Genomic DNA, 14221 nt, shown 5'->3' with positions numbered 1-14221 from the left:
GGCCAACATTTCTAAAGAATGCTTTCAGCACCTTGTTGAATCAATGCCACGTAGAATTAAGGCAGTTCTGAAGGCGAAAGGGGGTCAAACACAGTATTAGTATGGTGTTCCTAATAATCCTTTAGGTGAGTGTATATGTATGTATGTATATATATATATATATATATATATGTGTGTGTATGTATATGTATATAATATGTGTGTATATATGTATGTATATAATGTGTGTATATATTTGTAAACTTTCTTATGTTCTTGTATATTAGGGCTGCCTTGAATAATTGGGTCCATTACCCAACTAGTGAATGGATTGACAATCAATGTTTTCAGTATTTAATCAAGCAATTTTTTTATTTCATTATATTACATTACCTACAACAAAAACTGGTCATTTTTTCCAATAACTCTTTCAACACTGTGGTATACTGAAAGGCAAACGATCGAATAAAATGAGCACAAATAGAGTAGGGTATTTAAATGTAAATATGAACTTAAAACAAAAATAATAGGTATAAATAACAACGCTTTTTTTCTTAACACCTACACTGCAGAGTCAAAACAAATTAATGAAACAAGTGTTTATTTGCGGCGTAATCACTCTGTCCACTCAGTCTGACTACAGTTGGAAGAAGACACTTGTAATGCTATACAATGCGTGTGTTTTTCGTGTGAGGTAGAGATTGCGACTTGAACTTGATTTGCATTCATGCAGCTAAAACACTGTAGGCATACATAATGCATATAATTAACAAAAGTCATGAACGGGTATGAACATAAGAACATAACAAAGTTTACAAACGAGAGGAGGTCATTCGACCCATCATGCTTGTTTGGTTTCCGTTAATAACTAAGTGATCCGATGATCCTATCCAGTCTATTTTCAAATGTTCCCAAATTGTCAGCTTCAACCACATCGCTGGGGGGGGTTGTTCCAGATTATGACAACTCTTTGTGTGAAAAAGTGTCGCCTGTTTTCTGTCTGGAATGCCTTGAAGCCCAATTTCCATTCTTGTCCCTGGGTCCATGTGTCCCTGCAGATCTGGAAAAGCTCCTCTGGGTTGATGTGGTCAGTGACGTAGCCAGGATTTCTGCGCCCCATGAGAGAGAACCTGCATGGGCCCCACTGATATGACGCACAGGGCTCGTTCTAGGGACATCTCCCTCTCGGGGCCCCTTGAATAGTCATCACCTTTCACCCCTTTACCACACCGTTGGATGTGGTTAATGCCTTTCATGATTTTGAAGACGTGAATCAAGTTCCCTCAGTCTCTCCGAGTAGGACATTCCCTTCAGACCCGGAATAAGTCTGGTTGCTCTCCTCTGAGCTGCCTCTAGAGCAGCGATATCTTTCTTGAAGTGTGGTGCCCAGAACTGTACACAGTATTCCAGATGAGGTCTAACTAGTGCATTGTACAGTCTTAACATTACTTCCCTTCTTTTAAATTCTACACTTTTGACAATATGCCCTACCATTTTGTTTGCATTTTGTATTGCTTCCCCACATTGTTTGGATGGGGAAAGTGAGCAGTCCATTTACACTTGAAATCTAATAAATTAGTAAGACATGATCTGCCTTGTCTAAACCCATGTTGACTATCTCCAAGAATATGGTTTTAATTAAGATGCTCCTGTATTTTTTCTCTAATCATTTTTTCCAAAATGTTGATTGGTCTGTAAATTGTAGGCTCACCTTTGTCATACCTATCCACGTTAGCAGTTTTCCATTCAGTTGGCACATCCCCTGTTCTAAGGTCATTTGGAATATTATAGTTAAGTCTATAATTTAAGTACTGTTGGAAATATACCATCTGGTCCAGGTGATTTGTTTGTTTTTAATTATGCTAATCCTTTTATTACCTCCCCCTCATTTGTCCGGATATCTCTTAGGGTTTGACTGGACTGATTGTTAACTTGTGGCATGTTATCTGATTTTTCTGTATGCACAGTGTATTCAGGAACACAGAGTAATTAAAACTAGAATGCTAAAGTTCTTGGAGAAACTTTGTCTGCATGTGAAAGTATGTTTGAGTATAGTAAGCAGTATGTTTCACTATACATGTAGTACTGTAGTAAGTACAAGATACTACAGTATACAACAGTGTACTGTAGTATATTATAAGTTACTACAGTATACTATAATATAAAAGTGTAATATGGCATATAACAATGCATTATAGTATTTGTTGTATTGTAGTAATAATGATAATACATCACAAAGTAATACAGTATACTATAGTATACAACAATACCATAGTATGTGTTATAGAACTGTAGTATATTACAAGGTACTACAGTATTCATTAGTGTACTATAGTATATCACAGTGTACTACGGTATAAATGTGTACTGTAGTATATTACAAGCTACTACAGTATACTGTAGTATAATGTACTACAGTATATGTTGTACTACTGTAGTAATAACTATAATACATCACAAGGTAATACAGTATACTATATTATACAACACTACAACAGTATTGTTGTAGAACTGTAGTATTTGTTATATTATAGTACATGACAAGGTACTACAGTCATGTTGAGGTTGCATTTATTATTATTGACAATGAAAAAATTGTGAAATGTTATGGGGCACTATATAAAGTTGTATGATTTATTAATAAGTTGGCCTCTGTAAGTATGACAAACGTATTTAAAAATGTGTAATACTATGCAGGTTAATATGACTGTAACCACACAGCAGAAGTATAATAGTCTAGAATAGGAGCATCATGAATGGTATGTAAAAGTATGCAGCTTAATATTTGTATATGCCAGGTACGTTCATATTTTTAGTCATAATATGAAAGTTAGTATAAGTAAATGTAGGTTGTTGTTATTAGTATTAATAGTAGTAGTAGTAATAGAAGTAGTAGCAGTAGCTGTTAAATAATATTAATCGTAAAGTTAGGAAAAGAGATTGAATAGAGGCCAGTTTAAATGTATTAACACATAGTGTCAGTACTTGTAGAGTGGAAATTGTCAGAGGGGACATACTTTATGTAGAACACGTTTAATGTGCTTTAAAATACCATTACTATTGTTACCGGACTGCCACTTTAAGGCAGTGCAGACTGGGAAGGGGGGCGTGGTTTAATTAGGAAGTGAAAAGTCGTTTGTTTAGCACTCCAACGCTCCAACATGTGGCCAGTCGGTGAGAGTTTTTCATTTGCTGTGCACGTGTGCTTGTGAGAAAACAAGTATTTGCAAGTTGCCACAGAGACGCAGGAGAGTACAGGTGAGAGGCAGCCATCTTGTTGTTTGACTAGTTTGAGACAAGTCTTAGCATTCCTCAAAATGTTTTAAGTTTGCCTTAATTGAAGTTAGCATTGTCTGTAATTTTCCTAAATTGCCAATTCAGTTCAGCTGCTGAGTTGGTGAAAGTAAATAGGTTGTAGAAAGGTGATTTAGTCAAGGACTAGCAGGAATTCTGTTGCAGGAGGAGCCAGCTGGGGGCAGGTAGACAAAAGCTACTTAAAGCAGCTGTTGAGAGAGCTGTGCTGTTTCTCTGTCACAAAAGTTAAGCAGTTCACTAGGGATCGGGAACCAAGAGACTAAAAAAAACATTTAGAAGCATGTGGCCACTACAGTGTCAGGTTTGCAGAATGATTGCCTTTCTGGATGAACTAATTTGCGAATGTTGTCAGCATGTTGAAATCATAGAGATCAAGGTTCATGATGTTGAGGCTAAGCTTGTTGATCTGCGCTGTTTAGTGATATAGAAGAATTGGTCAATCAGCCCATGAGAAAGATGGTCTGCAAGCCAAAACCTAGGAGAGTTTAGAGATCAGTATAGAGAACTGCTGGGTTACAGTAGGTCATAACCACAGAAAACGGCGCGCACAACCCCTAGAGACATCCCAGGAGCTAGAATTGCCCAACAGGTTTCAACTGCTTAGACAGTGACAGCTCAGAGGGTGATGGGAGGGCAGTTGAGCACCAGAGCACCATGGTGCCCACTCCCCCGAGAAGAGGGAGGTAGTTCTACAGTGAGGGAAAAAAGTATTTGATCCCCTGCTGATTTTGTATGTTTGCCCACTGACAAAGAAATGATCAGTCTATAATTTTAATGGTAGGTGTATTTTAACAGTGAGAGACAGAATAACAACCATAAAATCCAGAAAAACGCATTTAAAAAAAAAAAAAGTTATAAATTGATTTGCAAATACTTTTTTCCCTCACTGTAGTAGGAGATTCAATCCTTAGAGGCGTAGATCACACAGTGTGTTCTAGTGACAAGGAGACCCGCATGGTATCTTGCCTGCCTGGTGCTCCTGTTGCAAATCTCGCTAAACTAGTAGACGGGCTACTGGCCAAAGCCAGTGTGGAATCTACTGCTCATGGTCCACATTGGAACCAATGACATAGGAAAAGGTAGGACAGAGGTTCTGCAAGACAAATTTTAAAGAGTTAGGAAAGAAACTAAAGTGCAGAACCTCCATGGTAGTTTTCTCTGAAATACTTCCGGTACCACGTGCATGGCCAGGGAGACGGGCAGAGATTAGAAAGTTTAACATGGTTGAAATCTTGGTGTAGGGAAGAGGGTTTTAGGTTTATGGAGCATTGGTCTTTCTTCTGGGATAGATGTAGACCATCCAATTTGTACAGGTCCCATCTAAACAGAAGGGGGGCTAATGCATTGGGAGAGCGTATGTGCAGAGTAATTGAGAATCTTTTAAACTAGGGACTAGGGGGGCAGGGAGCTCTGACAATGGGAGATGTTCCACAAAGGGAAAGTGCTAGTATAAAAGTCCTGAAATGTTTGTACCTCAATGCCAGGAGTATAAGGAACAAGATGGTAGACCTAGAAGCCGCAGTGCTGGCATGTGACTATGATGATGTAGGAGTGACAGAAACATGGCTTACAGAAAATGGTGGGGATGAATACAAGTTGAAAGCATACACACCGTTAAGGAGAAGAGGAGGTGGGGTAGCATTATATGTGAAAAATGACATTGAGGCAGAAGAACTCAAATTAGATCCCAATAACGAAACAGAATCTTTGTGGGTCAAACTTTTGAACAAGAGATCTGGAGGATTAGTGGTAGGAGTGTGTTACCACCCAACTTGTACAATGTAATCAAGACTGCATGTAGCAAGGATGTGGCTGTTATAATGGGGGATTTCAATTTCCCAAACATAGACTGGGAAAGCCCAATCAGGACTACAGAAGCAGAAATAGAAATGGTTGAGATGGTAAATGACTGCTTTCTAACTCAATTTGTCAGGGAACCAACCAGGGAGAGTGCATGCATTGACTTGATATTTTCAAATGACCAAGACAGAGTCAGAGGGACACTAGTTAGAGAACCAATGGCAAACTGTGATCACAATATAGTTAGCTTTGAGGCATTCTTTTAAAAAACAAGGAGCAAGTCTAAAACAATGGTCTACAATTTCAGAAAAGCAAACCTGGATGGTTATATTTTAAGAATATACTACTTGAGGCTCAGGAGAAATTTGTACCAAATTGAGGACCAAAAAACATTGGCCAAAATGGTTTAATAGAAGTATGCAAAAAAAATCAAGAGGAAGAAAATGTTGTATAGTGCATATAAAAGGGATGGAGATTTAACAAAATACAAAATATGTTGAGCTGCAAAGAGATCTTAAGAAAGGGATTAGGAAAACAAAGAGGGAAATAGACAGAAACATAGCTATTGGAGCTAAAACTAATGCCAAGAGCTTTTTTCAATACTACAACAGCAAGAGGTCAGTAAAGGAGGAAGTGAAACAGCTAAAGGGCAAAAATGGAAGTATCTTGGAAAATGAACAAGATGTGGTAAATGTTGTAAATGAGTCTTTCACACAGGTTTTTACAAAAGAAAAAATGGATAACATGCCACAGGTTAACAATCAGTCCAGTCAAATCCTAAGAGAGTTCAGGGTAAATGAGGAGGAGATACTACAGGGAGTAGCAGAATTAAAAACAAACAAATCACCTGGGCCAGATGGTATATTTCCAACAGCATTTTTCCAACCAACAACATTTCCAACAGTACTTAAAAAATGAGAAAAAAACAGTACTTAAAGAAATTACTTTTAGGCCGCTAACTTAAATATTCCAAAAGACACTTAGAACTGGGGATGTGCCAACTGACTGGGAGACCCCAAGTGTCATACCAATCCACAAGAAAGGGGACAAAACTGAGGCAGGAAATTATAGACCAATCAGTCTCACCTGCATCACCTGTTAAATGTTGGAGAGAATTATTAGACAGAAAATAGAGGAGCATCTTAACACTAGAAGCGCCGACATTTCGAATTACCTTCAAGCGCCATAGCCGGTCACTGTAACCAATAGCTCTTTAACAGCTGCAATATGATAATCAAAGGCAAACCATCGTATAAAACTCAGAAGTTTTATTCATGAACTTCAAATCCAACATTTACATAGCATAGAGTATTTCAATTGAAATATGATCATAAAACATTAATATTATTGCTATAAATAACAACGCACTTTGTTTTTCTAAACGCACACACTGCAGTCAAAACATGAATAACTATATAGCCTACAATGAGCAAAACAAGCAAAACGATCAAAACCGGCCTACAATAAGATAATGAAACAAGTGTAAATGTAAATATTGGTATAATGCTGAGAAGCAATATTTTATAGTTCAAACATAACGATTGCACTTATCAAAACATAATTATACACTAAACATTTTCAACACCGTGTAAACTTTGTTTTCAACATACGGTGCTTATATTCACTGTAGCTTTGTATTTCAATAAACTATTTACAATATATTTAGCCTGCATACCGGACAGCTCGTACAGTCACACAGGACACGTTTCTGCACTTTCCCTGCATGAGCTCGTCCCTCACACTGCATTGTGACAGCCTCTCCAGGTAACACTTTTACTCCACGAATATATAGCATCGCAATAAATGCTCCTCCGTTGATAATTTCCGTGAATCATTATTTTGGTGGATGTGCTGCGCTATTGCTCTCTGTACTGCAGTAGCATCGCGTATTGATCAGTGGAGTAAAATCACTCGGTGCCATTTGGACCTGGTGTTTCACTCGCAGTGATTCACAACACTGGCACAAACCCATGACTGATCTGTCATTCCCAGTAGCACTGATGCCCATGAATCAGTCTTGTTCATATACAAGGCATTTCCAAAACGAGCTCTCCAGCCTCAGTGAGTCATATGGGATAATAATAATATGAATCGGTACTAAAGCAACGTATATACAAATGTAATGTATTAGGCACAGAGTAAAGCAGAGACACGGAGGAGTAATCCGGGAATCGGGGAACCGTGACCGCTGATTGGCTACTGACTGGGCTATAATTCACATAAACAACGCTGATTGGCTACTGGCCGTTCAGTTGACCCGTCTGTGCGTGAGAATCTGTTCCACCATTGAAGTCAATGTGAAATTCTGGGTTTTCAATCAATCAAAATTCAGTAAATGTTGATCCTAGCCATACAAAAAGCACAAGCAACCTGAACAGTATCAGGACGAGTTATCACATGCAGACTAATAACTAGAATGGAAGTTTCTGATGAAACTTCGTCTGTGTTGTTTAAGGATATTTTTTCCACTGTTATGCAAAAGCTGTTGAATGCAAACAGTATAATAGAATATAATGCCAATACAGTTTAAATGCTTAAATAGCTTCAAAAATCATTAAGTGCTGCAATCAGTTGCTAAGTGTATTTGCATTATATCAGTAGTATTTTTCAGACTTATTCTAGCATATATGTGCGGCTTTTGTGTCTGTTATTCAAGATTCTGATTGCAATTTCAAATCTTGTCCACAAGTGGTCTACATAAGGAATGTCACTTAATGACTCAAATGAAAAGCTGTCATTGTGATTGGTGAACAGCAATCTCAATTGCAGTGTATCGCAGCGCATACAAAATTTTTAATTGTGTTACGACTAGGGCTGTGTGATTTGGGGAAAATATCTAATTGTGATTTTTCTGACAGATACTGCGATTGTGATTTGATTTGCGATTTAATTTTGTAAAGTCAAGCTTCAGCTCAATATTCTCAATAGTGTGCAGCACACACTCTAAATTAAAGTACAACGGTATACCCCTCCACTACCTTGTAGTCTAGCAGATGCAGTGTGCCTTTCTATCCAATAGATGGTTAGCTTCTTGCTGCTAAAATGCAGTCAGTGCTGCCTACAGAATGCATTCTAATTCAAGAAAAAGAACTGAAAAGATATTTACTGATTCCAACATTTATTATACTTTTTTAAAATATCCAGTAATTAAACACTCACTTTGCTCTAGTGCAAACAATTTCCAGTAAGAACAAATACAATGACCTTACCTTTCTGTAAACAAGCTCTTCTTTGAAATAAGGTAGGTCTAGCTTATATTGACAAAACACAAAATATTCACAATCAACTAAAACTGTCAGGACTGATAACCAGCATTTAAAATTTTGCACAGCACACATTCAAGTACAAATACTTGTTAACATTTTCTTCACACAGTAAAGGCTGCCAGTAATAAAGTGCAGAACAAATCTTTACTCCAACCGAAGTCTTACAATCACTTGCTGAAACCCCCCAAACCTACGGTCTACAGGGAAGTTGCCGTTTGCAGACAGCGGGTCTTTATTGATAAAGTGCACAGTGAGACTCAGACATGGTCGCTCGTCCTGCTCGACCACAAGTCTGCTGTTGTGGGGTAATATTGCACGTGTGTCAATTTCTCTCAACTTTATTCCTGCATTCAATGCACAGATCTGCGGGATTGCAACTCGGCTAATATGTGCGACGGAATTGTACATCTCCTGTCCAGCGGTGGGTTGAGGTTTTTAAACCCCTCTTTGGTCACTGCATTAAAAGGCACCATTGCCCCGTTTCCACTGGCTGAGCGTCCGGACGCATCTGTGTTTTGTGGAGGTTAAATATCTGGTGCTGGACGTGTCTGTAAGCGTCCGTCCCCACTGAGGACACTATTCACTTTCAGAAGAGAGCTGTGCGCTGGACTGTAGACAGACAGGGAAGAGATCAGATACATTGTGTCGTAAGATATAATCTCAAATCCCGTGTGGGCGATCACGAACAATTAGTTTTATTAGCAGCATGGAGTGAAATCCACGTACAGAATCAATGACTGCTTACAGTTAATATCCGAGTATATTAGCACAGGACCGGTGCAGTGCCGTGACTAGTTAAAAATATACTGAAAGATGATAATCACATCGTAACAGCCGATGTTATTAATATTTTATGAATAGCTGGACGTGTTTCAGGTTGTGTTTTTTGAATGGTGTGCAGGACAATCCACAGAGATAATCAGTATGAATAATCCCCTATTACCGAAGTGCTGTATGTCTTTGGTATTAATTCGCCTAATGATCGCTGTGACTCTGCAGACGTCATAATCCCACTGCACTGCGCTTTGCTGTTTGTTTTTAATGGGGGCGTGTACACAGTTGGCTGGGCAGCGCTGATTGGGCAGGACGGAGGTGCGCTCATTCTATTGGTTACTAAGACTGCCACACAAAGAGGGCAGTCATGCTTTTGCTCTGGGACACTCGCTGCATGTTTTTCATATCGCATCCACATCGCAGCCTTTGCGATTAGCTAATCGCAACGTTTCAAATCGCGATTGCGATTCAATTTCGATTAATCGTTCAGCCCTAGTTATGACAACCATGTTCTTATGTGTAGCAGCTTGGATTGATTCACATTGGTAGTACTCTACTAGTGTCATGTTTGCCAATTTGTGTGTTTTTTGATGTTAACATCATTTGTTAACTAGATTTATGCAGAGCACAAAGGTGATAGTCAATGTCTTAACAAAACCAAACAAGCTCTTTTAGAATCTGAAGTCAGATTGGAGCCATGAACATTCCTTCTTGGTGAAATTATAACTTCACTGACTCTGAATATGAGTTTGACTTTGAAAGAGAGGTGAAAGGTCACAATGAAGGACATTTTTTTTGGATGGTGCATATATGACTTCCTATATGTGTTCCATATTGATCAAATGCATATCTCCTCTTCGTAAGGTGTTATGAAGCTAAAATCACTCAAGATGAGCATTTGATCTCAAATGAAAGGTCAAGACTAAGGACATTTTTACACTTCCCATTTATGGTGACTTTACGTGTCCAAGAGTAATAGTGACTTATCTCTATTCTGTAAGCAGTTAAAATGTACCAAAAAATATATTTCAGCACTCAAGGGTGTATCTGTACACCCTTAACCTGTTCATCACCATAACATACGCATGTATGTCAAATGAAAACCCTCGCACAGTACCATGCTGTATCTGCATACAGAAAGTTTCAGGTTTCATTCCTAAAGGCGGTGCTGCTACGGTACAATGTGTATTGAAAGCTGGGGAGGGTGATCATGCAATGTTTTTATACAATCACTTGATGATTAGACCTTCCACTGTAGCTGTGCGCATCTAGATGTTGCATGTATATTGCGATAATCCATTCACCTTTTAACCCTCAGAGGACTGAGACAATGTTTCCCATTTTTACTACTTTTAAATTCTAGCTGATAATCAATATACATTTTCTTATGAACCACAATGTGTGTTACATCTATCGTTTCAGAACAACCACTGCTAAATTAATTTTTAATGTATAATATACTTAACAGTATTTGAATGGACAGTGTGCAATAAAGTAAAATAAATAAATAAGGAAATGTATTATTATTGATTTCACACCCTACACAGGAATAGTGAACAGTTTTGACACTTAGAAAATGCTCTTCAAAGCCTTAGGTATTGAAATATGCATAATAAATAATGCACCTTTTTTGCAAATAGTCCTAGGTGAATAGTGTTATTCTATTTTCACTGAGTTATTCAGGTCCCTTGACATGCCACTGAGCAAAGCTGGGCCTCTCCAGGACGTTGCAGAGGGTCACCTGGCATGCCAGGTTATATGTATATTCTGCTGAATTTATGTGCTCACAGTTCATGCTCAAAGTAGCAGGGCTATATTGAGGGTGTGGTGTGTCCAGAGGGGCAATTGGCAAAGGTGTGTGATTGTTCTGTCTGTGATCCAGTGGACTGTGAGTCTTTGTTTTGCCCAGTTGCACCCCAGTGGGGCTGGCAGGGGTAAATCTGGGCAGAGTGGGTGCCCAATCTGGATCTGCTTCTGTTTTCCATTGCTGGAAAAAAATCTAATTTGTCTTTTCATACTTTATTCCATATTTTCCACTTACAATATAATTTAATAATATAATATATACTGCATAGCTGAAACTGTTCTGAATCCATAGATACTATAAACACAAGCAAGCCTGTATTATAGTTGAAAAATCTCTCTCTCTCCCCCCCTACTCCTATGGCAAGCCAATAAATCATTTAGAGAGATCTCTAAATGCATTTCAAGATATCTTCAAATATGTAAAGATATCTCTATCATTTAAATGATTTGGAGATCTGCAAACCATTTAGAGATATCTAAATAAGGTGCTTTTTAAAGATATCGTTCTACAATAAGTTAAAGTGGAGAACATCTAATGATGGGGATGATGAATTGTCATGGACCCACAGGAAGTCATTTGAAGATATCTTGAAATTATTTGCAGATATCTCCAAATCATTTCAAGATATCTGCAAATCATGTAAGAGATCTTGGAAATATTTGAAGATATATTTAAATTAAAGATATCTCTAAATGATAATTTGGCTTGTCATATACTCTCCCCTTTCTAGCTCTAGCTGCCTCTGCTCGGTCTGTAACCCAATGTCCCATATCAGCTGATCTATTCAAGCTGCTGTAAGATGGTGTTATTTGGATTGGCTATTAAAAAAGCAGGTCTCTAGGGGATATGACACATGCAGTAACATCCTCTCCATTGGGCAGTTCCAGACCCATGTGCTGCATTGCACATTGAATTTCTAGAAACAGGAAGTAAGAGATGTAAACAAACTGCATGGTTCTTATCAGCAGAACCTCAGCTACACAGCTAGAACAACCGCATGTCTCAATCTCAAATTCATTCACCCTTAATTAATACTTTGTAATGTATGCCCCCATCTTGGGCGGATCTGCCTAATTCGTCCTCAGAGTTAAAAGTATATAAATAGTTTTATATTATTATTGCTAGTTTTATTGTTAGCTGTATGTATTTATTTGTAGATTGTGTAGTTTTTAGTAAGTTATACGGTGTTGTGACGAGATGTTCATAAAACAGTGCTGAATAGAAGGCAATGATAATGACTGAGTTCTAGTTGATAAATACTGTTCATTGTTTATTATAGTGTTTCAGAGTATTTTCATTTCAGTGTATTGTTTATTATTTTCATATGAGCTTCAGTGTATTGTTTCAGCATTTTGTTTATTTGCATTTGTGTTTTTTATTACAAAAGTTATTTATTATTAAGTGATAATATTGTAAACTAAAAACTATTAATATTGCTTTTGCATTGTTCTCTTCAAACAAAACAAAAAAAAACACTTGTTTTTATCTGCTTACTGAACATTAATATGAAGTACACAGGAACATGAACAGTTAATGAAACTCATTTTGGTAATTTATTTTGTATTCATCATATATATACTTATATATTTATATTTCAAAACATTATCATTATCAAAATCTGGTACTTGGGAAGGGTTTTAATTTTTTCATCTGGATTTGAAGAGGTTAAGGAAAGGACAGTTCAGAACAAAGCAGTATAAATACACAGAGTTGATGAGCAGCGGAAGGCTGTGCAAGTACGGTAAATAGTGCAAGGGATTGGAAATGATCATTCAATCAGGTGCAAATACACAGAAAACCAGGAAAGAATAAGGTGAATGCTAGAACAAGGGTGACATCTATTGGATATTAGAGGAAGTGCATTGTGTAAATGTTACAATAAAAGATGCATGTTAATGTTGAACTGTGGGACATACTTATAAGGTGAAAATAGGACTGAAATTGAGTTTGACCTTGATGGAGTGGTCAATGGTCACTAATGAAGGACATTTGCTCTTTATTGACTAAAGGCCTATCGTCTCTGTTATAGAGGAAAAATCACTCAATAAGAATTTGACCTGAAAAGAGAGGTCGAAGGACATTTTTAGACATCCCACTTAGGTTAGGGTTTCCTGTACATGTCCAATAGTAAATGTGACTGTATCTGTACTCTGTAAGGTGTTATAAGGCAAAATAACATTCAACTGACCTTTGAACCCTCAATTAAACATCAAAGTTAAAACTTTTTATTTTTATTTTCTTCTAAAGAACACATTTGGCCTTCATCATATGTGGCATGGTGCCTGTTATGGGATTTGCAGTGTTTTCACACTAAAATCCTACAATTTCATGTTTGACCTTGAAAGAGGTCATAGGTCCAGTTCAAGGGCATCCATGGATAGAGGCTATATTGTTTCCTATATGTGTTCTATAGACACCATCATCGTATCTGGCACACAAAAGGAGTTATAAGGAGTCTTTTTTTTTTTTTTTGTAATATCCCATGATCCATAGCTCTGAGCAGAAAATGGATAGCATTTTTGGAAACTTCATACAGGAGTTCATATTTGTGTTAAATTGCTCACAAATGATAGGATACTGTAAACTACTCACAGTGCTCTTGTAAGAAATGCATTAATTGGAAATTAAACAAAAAACCTTTACTTTGTCTTCAACTTTCCTTCCGAATCCAAAGCTAGTTTTTAGTGGTTCGTAACTTTCCAGTTTTTGCGCCTATGTCATGTCTCTCATATCTTGTGTGATTTGCCTTCATAATTTCACACTGGAAGCTCTGATCTGGTCAGTTTGACCGATTTTTGTATCTCCAGCCAATTCAGCCTATTTAAATGGAGGAAAGTAGTCACTGTCCCGTTTGGTATCATTGTGTGCACCAAACCGGACATGGACCAGAGAAAGCAAAGTTGTCTGAGGAGATTAGAAAGAAAATAATAGACAAGCATGGTAAAGGTAAAGGCTACAAGACCATCTCAAGTAGCTTGATGTTCCTGTGACAACAGTTGCAAATATTAGAAGGTCAAGGTCCATGGAACTGTAGCCAACCTCCATGTGCGCGGCCGCAAAAGGAAAATCGACCCCAGATTGAACAGAAGGATAATGCGAATGGCAGAAAAAGAACCAAGGATAACTGCCAAAGAGATGCAAGCTGAACTCCAAGGTGAAGGTACGTCAGTTTCTGATTGCACCATCCGTCACTTTTTGAGCAAAAGTGGCCTCCATGGAAGAAGACTCAGGAGGACTCCACTTTTGAAAGAAAAAGATAAAAAAGCCAGACTGGAATTTG

At 37.8% G+C, this 14221-nt stretch overlaps 1 protein-coding gene across 2 annotated transcripts in view; it reads left to right on the top strand.

Annotated features, from left to right (window-relative positions):
• Positions 1 to 14221, top strand: part of selenoo1 (selenoprotein O1) — a 60624-nt gene that overhangs the window by 27516 nt on the left and 18887 nt on the right. Inside the window, exon 9 of one of the 2 annotated variants that reach the window (XM_066705498.1) lies at positions 1038 to 2049. The exons of the other annotated variant lie outside the window; for it this stretch is intronic. Coding sequence (XP_066561595.1) covers positions 1038 to 1079 — 42 coding nt within the window. The 3' untranslated portion in view covers positions 1080 to 2049. Of the gene's footprint in view, positions 1 to 1037; positions 2050 to 14221 lie in introns of those variants that run through there. 2 annotated transcript variants of the gene reach the window in all.

The sequence above is a fragment of the Amia ocellicauda genome, chromosome 5 (assembly GCF_036373705.1).
Source record: "Amia ocellicauda isolate fAmiCal2 chromosome 5, fAmiCal2.hap1, whole genome shotgun sequence".
Taxonomy (NCBI): Eukaryota; Metazoa; Chordata; class Actinopteri; order Amiiformes; family Amiidae; genus Amia; species Amia ocellicauda.
The sequence above is the reverse complement of the archived record's forward strand: the minus strand, read 5'-3'. Positions and strand labels throughout refer to the sequence as shown.